Source organism: Microtus pennsylvanicus, chromosome 3 (assembly GCF_037038515.1).
Source record: "Microtus pennsylvanicus isolate mMicPen1 chromosome 3, mMicPen1.hap1, whole genome shotgun sequence".
NCBI lineage: Eukaryota > Metazoa > Chordata > Mammalia > Rodentia > Cricetidae > Microtus > Microtus pennsylvanicus.
Window position 1 is genome coordinate 140,500,608 of NC_134581.1, and position 19,115 is coordinate 140,519,722.

Here is a 19,115-nt window from a genome sequence, read left to right on the forward strand (position 1 = left end):
AATTTGTTGTATTAATATTAGATGTCTTCATGAATGTTGAAATTTTGGTTATAGGCTTGAGTGGAAAAAGTTAACTTTTTTCTCTCCCTTCCTATTTAAGGGTTTTAGAATTACCTCTACTTGGCCATCTGGGCCCCTAGTCTAGGTTTTAACAACATTTCAGGGCTCCAGTTTCATGGTAATATTAGAAATAACACACATAGACATCTAGTCACTGGCAAATACCTTCACTCAATTTCTGTCATGAGGCTGTGTCTTTATTAGCTAAAACCTACAGCCCCAGGGAGCAAAAGAACTTTTTCTTTCTTCAGTCTTTCATAAATGAGACAGATATTTCAGCTAATGGCTTCATGTGGTGATTGTGGCTCTGGGTCTTTCTGCACACAAAACTCCTCAGTGGTTTTAATCTTTTTAACTGATAAGAGCATAACCAGGTATCAGTGCTGCAGTGAAAGCCCAGCATCCTGTAGCTTCAGCCATGTGCAAATCTCAGATCTGTCCTCTCTCATCAGACGTGCTGACATTTGTTCTGGAACCTACCTACAACTCTGTACTTATTCTCTGGTTCTGCATATGTGTCAGTGGAGTTACATCAAAACACAGCACTACCTAAACTACAAGTAATTTCTATATTTCCTTTTTAGGTAACATTGAAAGTAATTATAAAATACAATTTCATTTCATATAGTTTAGAAAATAGAAAATTAATGGTAAATTACCCAATTTAAACTACTGTTAGGAGTTAAAAAACAATCTTTTAATCTTCTGTATCATTTCATACTTGTATAATTTGCATGACTTTAATTTACATAATCCTAAACATTTGTCTATAGTGTTACATAATCTCAACAATCACCATTTTAAGGACTGCAGATTAGTCCATCGAACTGTTCACCTGTAATTTACTTCACAAATCACTGAACAGGGAAGGAGCTGGCATCCAAGGATGTTACAAAGATGTTTCTCTCATGTGTTTTTCTCTCAATACTCTGGATGTGGGTGTGGTATGACTGTGAGAGTTGGTAAACCAATGCAATAGTGGCTTAAGTACATGGCTAAGGTTCATAGTGATGACCTTGACATACAAAGAGGAAAGAAAAAAACTGCATGGAAGTAAATAATATATTGCAGAAGAGTTCCAATCCAAAAAATCATTAATAGTAAAATTTGCAGTTATAAGTTTTGCAACTGGGTAATGCACAAAATATTCTCATAACTTGCAAGCCAGACTACAAGTCACACTAAAAGCTCATTATTTACCAGCACACTCACCTGATATTATTCACACAGTCTTCATGCGCTTCAGAAAGGGTTTTTATGTGCTTTGAAGAAATAGGGTCAAAAAGCAGAACTTCAGTCTGTTCACAAGCAACTGTCAGCACTGACCTAAAAGGAAAGAACACACCTCTTGTTTATTTTTCTAAGACTCTCTGGTTCACTTATAATTATACATAGTATAGATAAATTTTTCCTCTGGGAATTTAGTAAAGTAATTATTAACAAATATAGAGAGACATAAAAGATATGCTTCCCTGTAAAAAGGAGATATTGAAAGCAACCTAACTTAACATGAGAGAATGAGTATTTTATAACTGTCCTACTATTCATGAGGGAAATATCTCAAACCCCAAGTGGATGTCTGAAAGTCCAAATCGTAAGGAATCCTACACATACTGTCTCCTTCCTGTACATACTCATGAAAAAGCTTATTTAAAAGTTAGACTCAGTAAAGATTAACAAGTATAATCAAGCATGACAGTTATAACTACACGGTGGTGCACGCTACACAAGTGTGTTCACTCTCAAAGCATATTATCCCGCTGCAGATCTTAGCAGCCGTGCATGCCAGTTTTGTTTGTTGTTTATATTGTCAAGTGGAGAACTTCCAGTCTTTTCAGCTGCAGGATGAACCCTAGGGCTGCTCTCTGGCATACTCCAACTGTCAGCACCACTACTCTTGTGCTCTCTAGGTCTTACTACCTAAAATAACAGTCACAATGTGAAACCTGAGTTTTGGTAACTGAGAGCTCCCAAGTGACTTACAATGTGTTCTTGCACATAGTATGGATACAGTAAAAGGGGATGTTCCATGTGGAACAGAGTGGAATGATAAGCGATTTCATCAAACTATGAAGAATGGCATGAAATGTAAAATGAGCTACTTCTCAAATTTTTTCATATGCTTTTTGTGTACTATGGTTCATTAAAGGTAACTGCAAAGTGAAGTCATGAATAATGGGAAATCCCGGCACACCTCTTTAATCCCAGCCCTGGGGAGACAGAGGCAGGAGGATCTCTGTGAGTTCAAGGGCCAGGCTGGTCTACAAGGAGCTAGTTCCAGGACAGGCTCCAAAGCCACAGAGAAACCCTGCCTTGAAAAACAAGACAAAATTAATAATAATAATAATAATAATAGGAAATTCCTTTTCAGACTTTAACAAAAGGGCAGTGTGGGGTTTTGAATTTAGAATACCCACCAATCCTCATAGGTTCATACAGAGTGTCACACTTAGGAGGTATGGCCTTATTGGAGGAAGTTTGTCACTGGAGGGTGGGCTTTGAGGTTTCAAAAGCCCAAGCCAAATTCAATGACTCTTCTTGCTGCCTGTGAATCCAGATGTAGAACTCAGTTTTCCCATTCTCCTATCAGTTAGGCAGACTTACAACTTCAGAAGAGGACAGCTTACAAATTTTTAATTAGATAGTCAATGGCTAAGGCCTTAGTTATAATATTCTTATGGGAGACCTTGAGCTGCTAGGTAAAATTCTTAAAGGGAGCAATAAGCCATTTTCCAATAGAGAGTTAATAAAAGCTGCTAGTCAGGTACTCAAGCAGGTAAAATATAGACCAACAGGTAAAGTATACAATAATCTACAAGCACAGTATATTATGATTCAGCTATGGCAAGTGTGTGTATTAAGTACAAAACTTAATCTACAACAGTTTTATGAAGAAACAAAATGCTTTTTATGACTACACATTCCTGCTTTTGCCAGTTAAGATATTAAACTCTTTTTTTTAATTCTTTTTATTTTATTTATTTATTATGCATACAATATTCTGTCTGTGTGTATGTCTGCAGGCCAGAAGAGGGCACCAGACCTCATTACAGATAGATGGTTGTGAGCCACCATGTGGTTGCTGGGAATTGAACTCAGGACCTTTGGAAGAGCAGGCAATGCTCTTAACCCCTGAGCCCCAAGATATTAAATTCTTAATTTAGAGCAGTAGCCTGTCTGGTACAAAACAGCAAGATGAAATCTGGGACATGGTTTGACAGAATATTGACTATAATCAATGTTTCTTATACTAAGCAATAGATTAATAATTTTAAAATAGTAATTCTTGAACAACTGTGTTTGCTCAATTCAAAGGCCAGAATAATAATCTTTTCCCAGATGATCTTTGCTGCAATTCACACAACTGTATTTTGCTAATGTTATTAGCTAAAAATCCCTTAAAGAATTTTATACTCAATTTTACAAATGGCTCTTCCAATGGAAGAATTGCATATATGGTTAATAATAATAAAAAAATTGTAGAGCGTACCATGACTCCTTGAAAACAACTTACAAAAGTTGCAGACAAATCCTGTTGCAAACAGATCTGACATGATGGCACCAAGGTGACCTTTACTAAGGCAAGGTAAAAAAGCCCTTGCAATAAATTATAAAAAAGACCCGACCTATATATATTTGGGGTTGAGGATGTGTTTGTACTTTTTTCACAGAGAAAAATAAAGCTGGACCTGATGATGTCGTAGCTGCAAACACCCCATAAAGAAGTTCGAGAAATGAGTGGGAGAGGAATCCTTGATCCAGTCTTCCCTGTCCCCCACGGAGAGGAGGGCCTGACTTCAGGACCGGCTAAGCCACTCTACACTGCAGGGTGTCATTCTGCCTCCAGAGAGTCCGCACAAAGAGACCCCGCTGAGATAATTGCTAAAATGTGCTTCAGGTGGCTGAATCCAGCTCACCTCACCCAGGATTCCCACCTGCCCTGAAGCACAAACGCTGAGCTCCTCCCAGACACAGATGCCCTGCTGAGATGACCTGACCGGGGCGACTACAATTTGCTGCAGTTTGAAACCTGTTTGCTTTGGAGCTAATATGCAGACTAACATCTGACTGTTTTAATCTTTGGGACACAGAACTCATTTTGATTAAAATATTAACCCCACTTCACTTAAGAAGGGGGCAGACTTGGGGTCTGACTGTTGCTCAGAGACAGAAACTGGTGTTTGATAACAACAATGTCTGTCATTGTACTGTTACTGGAATTGACCTATGATATTTGTAACTGCTTATAGATGTTGAGAAGAGTTTGACACACCCTATAAAATGTTTGGGTTTAATGCATATGTTAAAAATTTTAGATTTTGATCCCTTTGCGCTGCCCTAAAGGAAAAATGTTGTTTCTATACTGATCACATTGGGATAGTTAGAGACAATTTTGCTAAAGTCAGAAAAGGATTAGAGCATAGAAAAAAGCAGAGAAAGCAAGAGGAGGTATGGTTTCCCCTGGATCACCACCCTCTTACCCTTCCCTTTTGGGACCCCTTTTAGGCTTTTTATTATTGATGGCTTTTGAGCCTTGGGCCCTTAATAGGCTCACTGAATTTGCTAATGAAAGACCTGGATAAATCCAGGTATCCCCAAAGAAAGCCCTGGATAAATCCAGCCCCCCCCCCCCAGCAGGAAGAAAATAGCCAAAAATCTAAGCAGGAAGAGAAGAATCAGAAATCTAGGATTAGCCGGTTCAGTGACTGTGTTTCACGAACTAGCTGAAGATAACGTTAGATTGTAAACTTGAGAATAATCTTGAGAAACAGGGAGTTTCCCCCTTGTGATTATCATTGGTATTTTTGGAATACTGTGTTTTAGGAACTAGCTGACTATGACCTTGAGTGATCTTGAGAGGCAAGGAGTTGCCCCCTAGTGATTTTCTGTGACACCCTCCCTGCCCCTTTCAGGTTACTGGGCTGTGGTTTCTTCCTATAAAAATCCCTTCTCCAGGTCACTCGGGGTAGAACTCTTCCCCTGCGTGGGTTATGAGTCTCGGCCCCAGTGCACTGGTTCCCATCTCATCGATTAAAACCTCTTGTGATTGCAGCAAGGACGGTCTCTCGTGAGTTACGAGGGGGGGGGAGGTTGAGTTACTGGGGGGGTCGTGTTATCCAGAGACTTGAGTGAGAGTCTCCCCACACTGGGTCCATTATCACCGGCTTGATCTGGCTGATCGAGGGCTAGAAGAAGCCCCTTGAGAGAGAGTCTCCTATTGGAGCCACATAAAACCCAGAGATATGTGTGTCTGTCCACGACAGACCTGGGTACCAACAGAACGAGTGCTAGACAAACTGCAGGGGGAAGACCATGCATTCTGTCTCTAGGTCTCCTGAGGAACATGCCTGATTGCATAGAGGTTGATGTCCAGAGGTATTGATATAAACACCTAGATCCTCTCCTCCCAAAAAAGACATCTGTAACTTTGAAAAGAAGATTCTTCCACCAAGTTGGAAAGAATATTCCCCCACCAATTAAGCATGGGAGGATCGGGCCTCTGTTCCCACTCCCCTCCACTCCCCACTGGTTAAAGCCAGCTCGTCTACCACGTGACCTTTAACTCGCCTCATTCTAATACTTAAAAAGGGCGGACCTGCCGGAAGCAAAGACCTGTATTTTGAGATCTGCATTTAGTTTACAGTCATCTTAAGTTCACAAATAAGATTTTTGCAGGCAAGTTCCAGACCTAGGACGTTAGCCTAGTGAGACCTGCAGGCACCAGGCTTTTAGAAAATATTAGCATTTCCTTTGTTAGTCAACAATCACAGACCCTCAGTATTTACCTACCAGCTAGGGACTTCTCCAGGCCTGAATTCCGATAGACCTGACACCTCCCCTCCCCCTTGCCCATCTGCTATATGACAGCTTCTGAGAAATAATAAACTCGGCGGTTTGATCAGAAATACTGCCTTGCCGTCATTCTTCATGTCTCTCGCCTCTCCATCCCTCTCCCCTAGGTTTATCAGAGACCACCGTTCGTATCCCGCAGGCTGGGATACAGCACCAAATCTGCCTGAGTGCTGCCATGTTCCCTCCCATAATGACAGTGGACTCAATCTCTGAAACTGAAGCAAGTCCAAACTAAATGTTTTCTTTTATAAGAGTTGTCATCTGAGATCTCTGTTCTCTGTGTCCGGTCGTGTCCCGAAACACACTTATCAGAAAGCTGGCCCTTGACTTCACAGTCACTGTGGTGGTCGACGGCATCTTCAAGAAAGTCAATCTTTCATACCAGAGGCAAGTACATGGTCCTCTTTTCTACCTGAAGGACTTCGCTTTCGTGTGCCCTACAGAGATCATTGCTTTTAGCAACCACGATGAGGACTTCCAAAAGCTGGGCTGCAAGGTGCTCCAAGTGTCTGTGGACTATCTCAGCTCATGAAAAGTTGGCTTTGCATGAAATATGAGACAAAACTAAAATGCCACAAAGGAAAGAGTCATTTGTCTGATTTAATCTAATTAGTCTAGTAAGGTAAAAGTCAGCTCCCTTTCAGTACATTTTATAGAAACTGATGAAGAAATGCATGATTTGGTTTTTATCTTCTCCCCTACTCTAAGTTTTCTCATGCACATTTGCTTACAACTAACTTTTTCATTTAAATACATTGTATTGTAATTCCAGCACTCAGAAAGTTGAAGCAGGAGGTTTAACCCAATTCAAGCCCAGCCTGGACTACAATAGTTGTTCAGGGCTAGCCTCTATCTCAAAACAACAACAAAACCCTCATATATGTGTATATGTATATATGTGCATATGTATGTATGTGTATATATATGCATACACACATATATATACACAGATTTTTTATATATAAAAGTTTTGGGGGGGCTACAGAGATGGCTCAGTGGTTAAGAGCATTGGCAGCTCTTCTAGAGGTCCTGAGTTCAATTCCCAGCAACCACATAATGGCTCATAGTCATCTATAATGGGATCTGATGCCTTCTTCTGGCATGCAGGTATACATGCAGATAGAGTATCATATGTATAAAATAAAAAAGTTTTTCATTTCCATATTAAGTACCAGATCTCATTATAGATGGTTGTAAAGCTAGCCGGGTGGCGGGACGCAGCCCGCTACTCCTACTACACCTGTGACTTCAAGGCCAGCTTGATCTACATAGTTAAATATCAGGGCAACCAAGATTACTGTGAGAGACAAAATAAATACACGAACAAATTTCTCTGGAAGAATGAAGACCACAGTTAAATGAGAACTATATGTAATATCCCTCATCCTAGCAGCCCTGGCATTTGAGTTAAAATTTTTATATGTAATTCTAGGATCACCATTTTCTATTTAAAATTCTACCTCCAGAGAATCAATAAAACTACTTCTCAAATCCTGAAGGTTCAGTTTGGTAAAACTGAGCTACAAAACAGAGTGGCATAGACAGTATTTGGGAGTGAGGAGAAAGCTTGAAGAATAGTGCAAAAAAGAAGAAGGTGCCATGAATAAGCTTCAGCTGAAGTTTCTATTCTCATTAGCTTTCTTCCAGACTCATGTATGCATCCACTGCTAAAACGCCAGCCAACTACTATGAGGAAACACTGCAGAGATTCTAGAACCAGGTATAATTAGGAAGAAGCACTCTCTGCCTGGCAGTGGTGGCGCACACCTTTAATCCCAGCACTCGGGAGGCAGAGGCAGGCGGATCTCTGTGAGTTCGAGGCCAGCCTGGTCTACAAGAGCTAGTTCCAGGCCAGGCACCAAAGTTACAGAGAAACCTTGTCTCAAAAAAAAAAAAAAAAAGGACAAGCATTCTCATCAATGAACTAGAACAAGTTTTACTTGCTCAGTAACTGTGTTCCCAGGCTTCTCAGCATATTCGAGGTCTTTCCTCCTTGAAAAATTTGTTTCGTTATTTCCATTTCCTAACATTTTATGCTAATATGGCCCTTCAGCTTAAGTCCACATTCCTCTGAAATACTTCTATTCTTTACCCAGCAGTCTTGAATCATGTGGCTCCTGCAATTTTTTTTTCCCTGATCTTGATCCAGGTGTCACTTTTTCAGGGTAGCCTAGCTCAACAGACTTTAAGCCTTTATCTCAATTTGTAGTACACCTACAGAATCTCATATCCAATAGAACTAATAGAGCCTCGGCTCAATAAAAGTGTCATTAGCTAGCTTTACTCATTGCTGTTATCCATGCATTCGCAACCTATCAAGTGTTCCAGGAGCATCGGGTTAATGGGGGATTGAGTGAATGAACGCATTAACTAACCAGAGACTAGTAACTCGGAGGCCCGATGTGCTAAGAATGCTATTAATATGTCATCTTAAGGTGAAACCATGAACAGTGTCTTTCCTCTGATTGGCGTTGAACTTGTCCGAGCACAAGATAAAGTATTAAATAGACCTCGGAGAGTTTTGGAATTGTCCTATAGTTTAAAGTGAACCAGTTAAAAAAAAGTTAGGTACTCTTAACCCAAGGATGTAGTCTATGCCACAAATAGCACCAAACACCGAGAAACGTATTTCTGCAGTGTCTTAGTATCTTTCTAGAGTTTTCGAATGCCTGCTCATGGCAGGATTTGGCACAAGGTCTAAAGATTCTGAAGGCTTCTTACCTTGAACACTTTTAACACAAGCTTGGCTCAGAGAAAGGCCAGTTGAGGATAACAGCGGAACGGTAGGCATTTAAAGTGTATTTACTGAGTGCCTACGGTGCACAGTGCATCAGGCATTTCTCCTTGTGGAGCGGCTCTGACAGACCAGCAAAGAGCCGCCAGGACCCCCAAGGGCGTCACTGGGCCAGCCAATATCAAAAGGCCAGGGCGGGGCTCACAGGTGACAAACTACGTGCTCCCGCAGGTGGCAGGGACACGAAGGCCGACGGCCGCCGCAAGCCGCCCTGAGCGGAGGGAGGCAGCTGCGGCTCAGGCACTTACCCGTCGGGCGAATACTCAAGGTTGAAGACAGCCCCGTGGGTGCGGGTGCTGAGGTACACGGAGTCCGCGGGGTGGATGGAACCATACAGGTTCGTCATCGTGCGGAAGTTGTCCCGCGCCGGGTCCACGAACAGCCCGCGGCCGAGGCTCCGCTCCCTCAGCCACCCGAACAGTCGGGCGCCAGGGCCGCCCAGGCCCGAGCCGAGGCCCTGCCGGCTCCGGTGGCCGGCCCTGCAGTCTGGCCTCGAGCGCCTGCGCGGCGAGGACGACGGTGACAGCTCGGCCTGCGCTGCAGCGGCCGACAGCTCCAGAGCTCCGGGGGCCGCGAGCTCTCCCTCACGCTCAGCCGACGACAGCGCGGGGCCGCCCGGGAGGCGAGGGCTCCGGGCTGCGGGCGGGGGAGGGGCCGCGTCAGCTCCCTGCTGCTGCTGGGGCGCCGGCCGCGGAGCTGGAGAGGGCGGTCTGGAAGCTGCCGCCGGCCCTCCGAGAGGCGGCGGCTCCTCAGCTCCAGCCGCCCCATCCCCGCCCGGGCTGTGGGGCCCGAAGGGAAACATGACCAACACCCCCGCCCCCTATTCCGGGCCGCTGTCCCGCCGCCCGACAACTCAGCGCTCCCGCTCCAGCCGCCACTTCCGGGTGCCGCGTCCTAAATCCGCCGGCTGGGAAACCCGCGTCACCGCTAGGCTGCCCTCCGTCAGGGACCGAAAAGCAAGGACACCGCCGAGTCGGGAGCGCCCCTGCCCAGGAGGACTGTGAGGTCAGGAGCGACTAGCCCTCTGTGAGCAAGGTCGGACGCACAGGACCAGCTACAAGCAGCTGAGTAGGCCCACAGCTGTCAGGGAGCACGACTGGCTGTGTGCCTGACCAGTCCGACTAGACTGGGTCGGATTACCTACTGCTGTCCTTACGAGATTGGGCGGGGTGAGGGGGGTGGGTACATTACTGTATTATTGTAGGTCACACGGTAAGTCTCCTGGCACACTGCCTACTCAGCCTACAAGCCTAAAGATTCAAGAACATTCGCACTAGACTGTACAGTGCCTAGAATAGAGGACTCTATATCGGTGCCTTAAATATCTGCTCAAACCCGCCTTCTCCTCCCTGCTCATACTGCATCTGTTGAGCACTGCACGAAGGGCCTTTCTCAAGGCTGCAGCTGAGTACAAATAACCTGTTTTGGGGAAAGCGTTAACAAGGAATGGAGGGGGGGGGGTTGTGCAAGGAACCTTAGTTCTCAAAAAGGAGAGCTTGAGGGAAAAGGAAAGGCAGATACAAGAACTGACAAATTTTCTAGGTCTTGTTAAGGGCAGCATTGTAGGAAGTTCACATTTGGTACTGTAATGGTAAACCTGGAGGATGATCTAGCCTGTGAGGATAGACCTGGAAGACGTCTGGAGGGAAGTAATTAGTGGCTGAACCGTCAGCAGAAAATCAGTAAGTCTTCATTTAGTTTGTATTGGCTCCAGATAATCAGATTTCACAGTTCAGGGATTCAACATGAAAAACATACCAAAGTCCCAAAGCCATTTAAGAGCTGTTCACGGAGGGTATGGTTCAGCGGTGGAGCGCTTGCCTAGCATGTGTGAAACCCTGACTTTAAACCCCTAGTACTGTAGAGAAGACAAAACAAGTGTTCACTGATAAAAATTCAAGACAAGTGGCAACACAGAGAATAAGTAATTTAGTAATGCCTTGGTTTTAAACGTTTGTATTTAATATGTGAGCACTCAATTATTCCAAATATTTTTTTACTAAAACCTAAAATAAGAGCATATTACACATGACTAAGATTCTATAACATCAAGAGGGGCGGGAGTGGGAACTGGGATAGGTATGTAAAATGAGAAAAGATTGTTTTAAAAATTAAATTTAATAGTTAAAAAAAGATTCTGTAACATCAGTAAAAAAAACTGAGAAGGCACTGAAAATAGAACTAAATTTAGCTGCACCTGTTCCTGTGGGTCCCATATTAAGAGTCTAATCGCACAGCCATGTTAATAAGGAGCAGACGTCAGATCAGTCTATATCGACCAATTTCTAGGTAATACCATTTGGAAAGCTAAAAGATTTTCAACTTTAGCCAAAATTCAATTAGATGTCTACTCATATTTAAAGCATCATGGGAATTCCTTTGCCATACAGTCCTTTTGGATCACAATGGAAGCAAATAATCAACAAAGGCTTTCTGAACTGTGTCCCCAAGTTTCAAGTGTCACATGCCCCTGGACACTCAAGGACTTCATCAGGCAGATGGGGAACAATTTTTTTTCTCTAACCAATAACTAGATGTTTTGTATTTATTTTTAATTGCTATCCAATGGGTGTCTTCTAATGCAACCTAACTGAAATGATAAATACTGGCCTTTCCTGTCAGGCTTTTATCCTTTCGGAGCAGTAAGTTCGTTCTCTGTCTGTTTAGCATCCTTGTCTCTGCCCAGTGAATAGTACCCCTTGTTAGGAATGATGTCGATAAAGTGAACAAGGCGGTTGGCCATAGCGTAGAAAGCTGTGATGGTAGCTATGTCCCAGGCATCTTCTCTACTGAAGCCATGCATTTCCAGCTTTTTGAAATGGTCATCTGTTATGTCGTCAGCTTGGGAAACAGCAAGTGCAAACTCTATCATTGCTTTTTCTCGAGCAGGGAGGTCAGACTTTCTCCAGTTTATACAGACCTACAATGAAACGCACAATCAGAATCTTAGTCCAGTACAACACAGCTAATAAAATCCAAGATCAAGTGGAATCAATGGGGAAAATCCCTCAAGGTTATTCTAGAATAAAGGGAGCAAAGTTAGGGCAGGACAAGAAATATCTTGGCCAAGCCTAATGGAATATAAACTTGGAAATCAAGTTCAAAACCATGCCTACCAAGAAGTGTTTTTACGGGACTAGAAAGACACCTCCATGGTTAGGAGTACATGCTCTTGCAGAGGAGCTAGATTCAGTTCACAATCATCTGTATCTCCAGTTTCAGGGAACCTGACACCCTCTTCTGACCTCTGAGAGCACCAGGCATGCACATATGGTACACATACATGCAAGCAAAGTGCACACACACATACACACACCCCAAATAAATATTCTTAAAAGTCTTTTTGTTTGTTCTAGCTTCAAAACCCTCTTTATTTTCAGGCTGGAAAAATGGCTCAATAGCATTTAGTGCTCTTTCCCAGGACCCAGGTTCAGTGTCCAGCACCCACATGCTGGCTCACACCTGCAGTAACCCCAGTTCCAGGGGATTCAACACCCTCTGCTAGCCTCCAAAGATACCTACATGCGTATAGTGCACAGAAACTTATGCAGGCTTACACACATACCCATAACTTTAAAAAAGAAAAAAGTTCCCCACCCCCCACCGGACATAGTGGTAATGCTTTCTACTCAAAGCTGAGATAAGAGGATTATTAATTCAGTTTAGTAAAAGTCTAGGCAAAAAAATTAAAAAAAAAAAACAACACACACACAAGACAGTGTCTCTTGAAAAAAACCAAACAAATCCTACAAATCCTCTCTTTTCCTCTAAACATTTGTAGCTTAAAAACTCAGAGTCAAAACCAGAAACCTCACACTTGAAAAGCTTGCCTTCCAGATGAGAGCAGTAGAGCTCACAGGCTACCCTGCTGTCCCCAGTGATGCCCAATCAAGACACAATATTTGTGATATTAATAGTTTCTACTTATCCAAGTATGGTGGCTCATGCTGAGGCAAGAGGTTCCCTGAGAGGTTACTCTTGTGAACTCCGAGCCGTCCTGAGCTACAGCACAAGAGACTGCCTCACAAAGCTAAATTCAAAAACAAAACCAAGAAGACCCTCACATTTTAGCCATGGGAGCGTTAAGAATGAGCTTGACATTTCAAATTTATTGTCTCATTATCCGAGCAGTAGTATTTTTATTATCCCCACTTCATTAAGAGGAAACTGCAGCTCTGAGAAGCAAAGTAACTTCCCTAAGGTCATATGGCCACGTCATGGAAGAGCTGGGGTCAGGTTCCAAGTGCATGAGGTCCCACAGACTCACATTTTCTCTGCTGGAGTAAAATACTGGAAACTTCTAAAACTAAAGACACTTGACCAACTTAGCAACCACAGTATGACAACTTGCTTCATGGCAACCAGGAGGCAATACCTGACAAAGCCTGGGTGAGCAAGGACCGGCTGACTGGAGGGGGCACCCTGTAGGACAAACGGGCCGACATGGAAGTTAGCTGCAGGCTAGTCATACAATCTCCACCCAGGCCAGGAGAGAAGACCATAGGGGCAGAGAGACTGATGAATCTCCACTTGAGAATAATTCAGAGAAAATGTTTTAGTTCCCCAGCTCCAAAACCAAGGGATTTCATTGTAGAAATTAGAACCAGGGAAGCTTTGTGGCAAATCCTCATTGGCTGTCTCTATCCTCAGCCATTTTCTGAATAATTAGGATCACCTGTGATGGCCAAAAGCCTGATTTGAGATGAACCAAGGGCAGAGTAAGGCACTTACTGGGGAAACAGGACTATTTCACCATCAATCTTGGTGATAAGAGAGGACAGAGCCCATTCCAGAAAGATAGGCAGATTGGCCCAAAGCCCGGGGCCAGCGCTAAAAAAATAATAATAAATAAAAGAAAAGCTAATACTCTGACTTGGTCCCTGTTGTAATAATCAGTGAATGTACCATTCGGCACTGGGAAACGAAAGCAGTGCAGCGCAGCACCAAAGAGCAGCTTTGCAGTAAGACTCAGCTTACAGTTGGATGTTCCATGCCAGCGCAGCCTCTGAACTGAGAGTGTGGAACACTTAAAGACTCCCTTAGAGAAAAGGGAATATAGGCCAAGTAACCAGTACTTTTGGATAAAGTCTGGAGGTTCAGTTACTCCCTCCCTCCACCATGACATGTATACCGAACAAAGCAGGGGACTAGTGGTGGGAACTCACATAGTGGGAAGAACTTGAGGTGTATGCCCCACACCTTACAAGGACATGGGCTCTGCCCTCTCTCCAGGTAGAGAGGCCCTAACACTGACACAGGAGAGGTAGGCACCGACCTGGTCAGAGAGTCCTGGGTTCTTTGAGTAGACCCTGTACATGGCGCTGTGGACAACAACGCTGTATAGGCACTTGTCACCCAGGCTGGTCACTACGATGATGAGTTCCTTGTCAGCTTTGCTGAGCCGACCTGGAGAGGAAAAGGAAAGGAGACCTGTCTAGAGAGCCCAAACAGCAGCTTAGAAAGAACCCATCTAGCCTAAGCATGTTTATCAACAACTCTGCCCACAACCTACTCGTTGACCCTCACCTGCATACTCATTCTCATTTCTTGTTATCTTTTGTCACTTGACTCTTCCTAAAGTCACCTTGTTCTTCTATTGTCTGTTTCTCCTCTCAAGAGTATTTGTGAAACTACCAGTAAGGCCCTATTGCTGAAGACAACACCTATATATCTCATTGAACACGGAGAGATTGTGCTGTTGTCTAGCTAAAGCTTTCGATCCTACTATCCAGTATTCATAGTACCAGAGGAGAAAGGTGACCACAGCCCAGTCTGCAATGGGGACCTATCTCAGGTGCAATGCTCAGGTGCAATAGTGGCACCAAGGTTGTGGGAGTGACCAACAGCTATGATAGGATTTAAGGTCCACTCTGTGAGATGGAACAATGCCTGGCACTGCTCAGGGAGCCAAGGACCAGAGACCAGGTAGGAAACGCACATACTATTGTTCTGCTAAAGGAATGGACAATAAAATGAGTCCTGACGGACAGTCTGCTGTGCCTGTGGATCAGTGTCTCAGGCAGCCATCATCACAGAAGCTTCCTCTTGCCTAGATGAGAACTAATAGAGACCACAACTGGACAATATGCAGAGAGTGAGAGACTTTGAAATACTCAGTCCTAAGTGGATATAGTCATCAAACCCCTTCCCTCAGGGCTCACGGAGCTATGTGGAAAAGGAGGCAGAAAGATAAGAGTTAGTAGGGATTGAGGACACCAAGGAAGCAGTGCCTTTTTAGACACAGCAGAACTGATAGGCGTATGAACTTACAGAGACCATGGCAGCATGCACAGGGCCTTACAAGTCTACACCAGGTAAGGTCCCAGTGCTGACGGGGGAAGTGAACATGAGCCCTGTCCTTAACCCGGAAGCTATCTCCAATTTTCAATCACTTGCAAAGGAAAAAACACAGAGAAACCCTGTCTTGAAAAATCAAGGAAAAAAATATTATTATTACTTAATTTAAGTTCTTTTTTGTTTTTTGTTGGTATTTTTTTTTTCAAGATAGAGTTTCTCTGTAGCTTAGGAAGCTGTCCTGGAACTGGCTGTTGTAGACCAGGCTGGCCTCGAACTCACAGAGATCCACCTGCCTTTGCCTCCCGAGTGCTGGGATTAAAGGTGTGTGCCATCACCGCCTGGCTAAATTCTACAACTATAGTCATAAAGCTGCATTCAGACATTAGCTTCAAAATCTAAATCTGCCACTGAATGTGGTAGTGTATGATTGTAATCGCAGCACTTGGCAAGCTGAGGTACCAGGAATGCCGTGAATTCAAGACCAGCTACAGCCGGGCGGTGGTGGCGCAGGCCTTTAATCCCAGCACTCGGGAGGCAGAGGCAGGAGGATCTCTGTGAGTTCGAGACCAGCCTGGTCTACAAGAGCTAGTTCCAGGACAGGCTCCAAAACCACAGAGAAACCCTGTCTCGAAAAACACCAGCTACATAATAAGTCTACATAATGAGTCCCGGGCCAGCTAAGACTATATAATCAGGCACACATATTCATTCTCATTCTCTCTCTCTCATCCCCCCCCACTACCACTACTAATAAAACAAGAATCCAGAGATATAACAAAAGCTGAGCTGCTTGCTGATGTAGTAACCGAGGACTCTAGAAATACTAAGGCAGGAGCCAAGTATATGAACTTTATCCAAGAATGTGTTAGTTCGCCTTTTCTTTTACCTGTTTCTTTATTATAGATGGCATTGTAGTAAGCAAAGAAAGCTCTGAATTCCAAAGGCCGGTAAGACAACACTTTAAATACATTTGGTAAAAATCCTGTCTGCAGGAAAGGAAAAAGACAGAGTCACACAAAATTAAAACTAGGATCAGAATAAGTAACAGTAATGAGGTATGGCTGTGTTAAATACAGTCTTGGGACAGCCTCTCCTATGCATCCTTTCACCTTTCAGGGTAAAACTGTTACTTCTAAAGTGCATACAATAATTTTGGTAATTAACATCCTGAAATAGAGATATTGATACACCCTATCATTTAGGTTCTCCAGGTTAGGTCTAATAAATTCCTAGCTACTAAAAACTACTATCAGAGCTCACCACACAGACGCTACAGAGCTGCCAGACTCCTGCATATGTATATACTGCTGTTCCTTGTTTCCATAGAATCTTAAAGCACTGAATCTACCTTGGCTATTATGGTCAAAAGTCTTAAAAAATCAGATTGTGTAATTATTGATTTATATAGAAGATATCACATGGATATATAGAGATACATTATTTTGATTCAGCTTTATTAAAATATGCTTCCACAAAATTGTTAAGGAATTAGTTTAAGCAATGCAGTTGATTTGATACTGTGGATTTTACAATGTTACTCTACAAATGGAAAAACACATTATTTAAAGTGGAATAAAAACTAAATTCAATCAAAGAGCAATTCATGAATGTACAAAGAGCTATATGGATAAACATATACACATACAAGTCCAGTAATGGTAGATTGCTGAGATGAATACAGCATCTTTATTCAACTGGCCTCATAAAAGGCACCACTGAAAACAATGATGTGCTGGGCAATAGTGGCGCACGCCTTTAATCCCAGCACCAGGAAACAGGCAGGCAGATCTCTGTGAGTTCAAGGCCAGTCTGGTCTACAGAGTGGGTTCCAGGACAGCCAGGATTGTTTCACACAGAGAGACATTGTCTCTAAAACAAACAACAAAAAAGAATGTTTTTGACCTAGAACATATTCAAGACAACAATTTCATTAAAGAAATTTACATGGATATTTTTACAAAGAAAATGGGGAAGTACAAAACATCAACATATTAATAATAACTAACTTTGTATAATAGAATCAGATTGTTGTTTCACTTTTCTGCTTGATTTTAGAGGAAAAAGCAAGATACCTATCCCTTAAGCAGTTAGCATATATCCTCACTGAGATATATTGGTTATATATCTGCACTATACTATAGTGCTATACAGAACTACAGAGTGCAGCTCAGTCACAGTGAGCAGAGCACTAAGGGACAGAGTAAAGACGCAGAAGCCAAGAGGAAGAACGTATGGTCTAAGGTACCTGGACCCAGGAAGGGTCCACCCACAGTGGTGAGCTTAGACAGACTGTGGCAAGCTGTACTGGCAATCACAGAGGCCTATACAGGGCTCCCCACTGGCATTGACCCCTGCAGCAAGGTATATCTCACCTTTCTTTCCATCTCCTCCATGAGCTCTACGATGTCAAAGGGCAGGTCCTTCTTATAGGGAATAGGGTAACGACCAATGGGTTTGGAATTTTCTTCTTTCTCATCTTTGAAAGGGTAAGAGTTCAGGGTCATCACAGGCAACTTTTTCCCAACTTTACTTGTCAAAAGGTGAAGAGGAGACTAAAAGAAAACAAAGACAAGTTCAGATTTCCTTCCCAGCCAGCCACTCTGTATCTGGTCCTAAAGGAGAGAGAACACACAGTTCCAGCTCCTGTGTCACTTCCCACTGGTTAGAAGTCACTGCCTTCTAGCAGTGACTCCTAGAAGGACTGTAACAAGGATTCTGGGCCCAACATGCAACAATGCTCAATTAATCAGTAATGTTTGACGGAGGGAGGGAATATGGTCTCATGGAATTGATACTTGCAAGGCCAGTTGAGGGCTTGGACAGGGGATACAGCTTCTATTTAGCATCTACAAGGTCCTGGGTTAGCATTTTACAAGGTCCTGGGTGGGAGACAAGAGAAAACCAAAACAGGAAAGTTCATGTGAGGGGCTACCCAAAGCAGTAAGGAAATGGAAGTGTGTTAAGTGGTTGCCAGGATACCTCTCACAACAGTACTCGCTACCAACCAAGCATCAGGATTTCACATGCACTTTCTAGCATGCTTAAAATCTTTCATCTTACCAATACGAAGATTAATGATCAGAAAGGGTACAATGATCACACAGAGATAACTGCATCTGTATTCAAATCAGAACTGTCAGATTTTAGAGTCTATATTCTTCCTGCTATATGGTCCTGTCTCTTAAAAACTTATTCAGCAGGGGCTGGAGAGAGGACTCATTGCTTAAGAGCACCGGCTGCTCTTAACCCACGTTTGATTCCTGCCACCTGTATGGTGGTTTACAATCATCTGTAACTCCAGTCCCAGGAGATCTGACACCCTCTTCTGGCCTCCATGGACATTATACACATGCAGTGCACAAACATACATGCAGACAAAACACCTAGACACATAAAATAAAAATCTTTTATTGGTGATCTTTTGTTGGTGTTTTAACAAATAAAGCCTAGTCTACAAAGAGAGTTCCTAGACAGCCAGAGCTACACAGAGAAACCCTGTCTCAAAACAAAACAAAAGGATTAGGAGGTGTGATTTCGTTGGAAATCCCTGGGGTGAGCTTGATATTGCTGCTACAGTTTGGATCTGGAATGTCCATAAAAGGCAGTGCTAAAGGATTTGCCTGGTGGCTACCCTCTGGTATGACTAGAAGATGATAGAACCTTTACGAGATATAGCCTAGTGGGAAAAAAGTTAGGACAGTGAAGGTGTGCCCTTAAGACTAGATGACATAATAGTAAGCATTTATTCGTGTACTTATTGGCCATCCATATATCTGCTTTGAAAAAAATGTTTATTTGGATCACACGTCCACTTACATTTTTAAAAAAGATTTTTTTATTTATGTGTAGTTGTGTGTCAACATGTGTGTGTGTGAACACGTGTGTGTGTGCATGCCCATGGAGGTCAGAAGAGTATGCTCACAACTGCCACTAGACATAGGTGCTAGGATCTAAACGCTGGTCCTCTGCAAAAGTAGTACATATTCTTACCTGCTGAGCCATCTATGCAGCCCCTACATTAGTTTATTTATCAGGGCCAGGAGGTAGGCATGCCATAGTGCACATGTGGAGGACAACTATTTGTAGAGCTGATTTTCTTCTTCCACAACAC

At 43.2% G+C, this 19,115-nt stretch overlaps 2 protein-coding genes across 2 annotated transcripts in view; both read right to left on the bottom strand.

The window, feature by feature from the left end:
• Dcaf10 (DDB1 and CUL4 associated factor 10) overlaps positions 1-9,759 on the bottom strand; it is a 45,202-nt gene extending 35,443 nt beyond the window's left edge. Inside the window, exons 1-2 of the mRNA XM_075967295.1 lie at positions 8,956-9,759; positions 1,273-1,386 (exon numbers count right to left, since the gene is read on the bottom strand). Coding sequence (XP_075823410.1) covers positions 1,273-1,386; positions 8,956-9,509 — 668 coding nt within the window. The 5' untranslated portion in view covers positions 9,510-9,759. The remainder of the gene's footprint in view (positions 1-1,272; positions 1,387-8,955) is intronic.
• A 1,574-nt stretch (positions 9,760-11,333) lies between these two features.
• Positions 11,334-17,509, bottom strand: LOC142846898 (uncharacterized). Its single transcript, XM_075967663.1, has 4 exons — positions 17,377-17,509; positions 15,891-15,990; positions 13,983-14,113; positions 11,334-11,627 (listed from the first exon to the last, which is right to left on the bottom strand). The coding sequence occupies exons 1-4, from the start codon at positions 17,506-17,508 to the stop codon at positions 11,334-11,336; spliced, it is 657 nt and encodes a 218-aa protein (XP_075823778.1). The 5' UTR covers position 17,509.
• Positions 17,510-19,115: the final 1,606 nt, after the last annotated feature.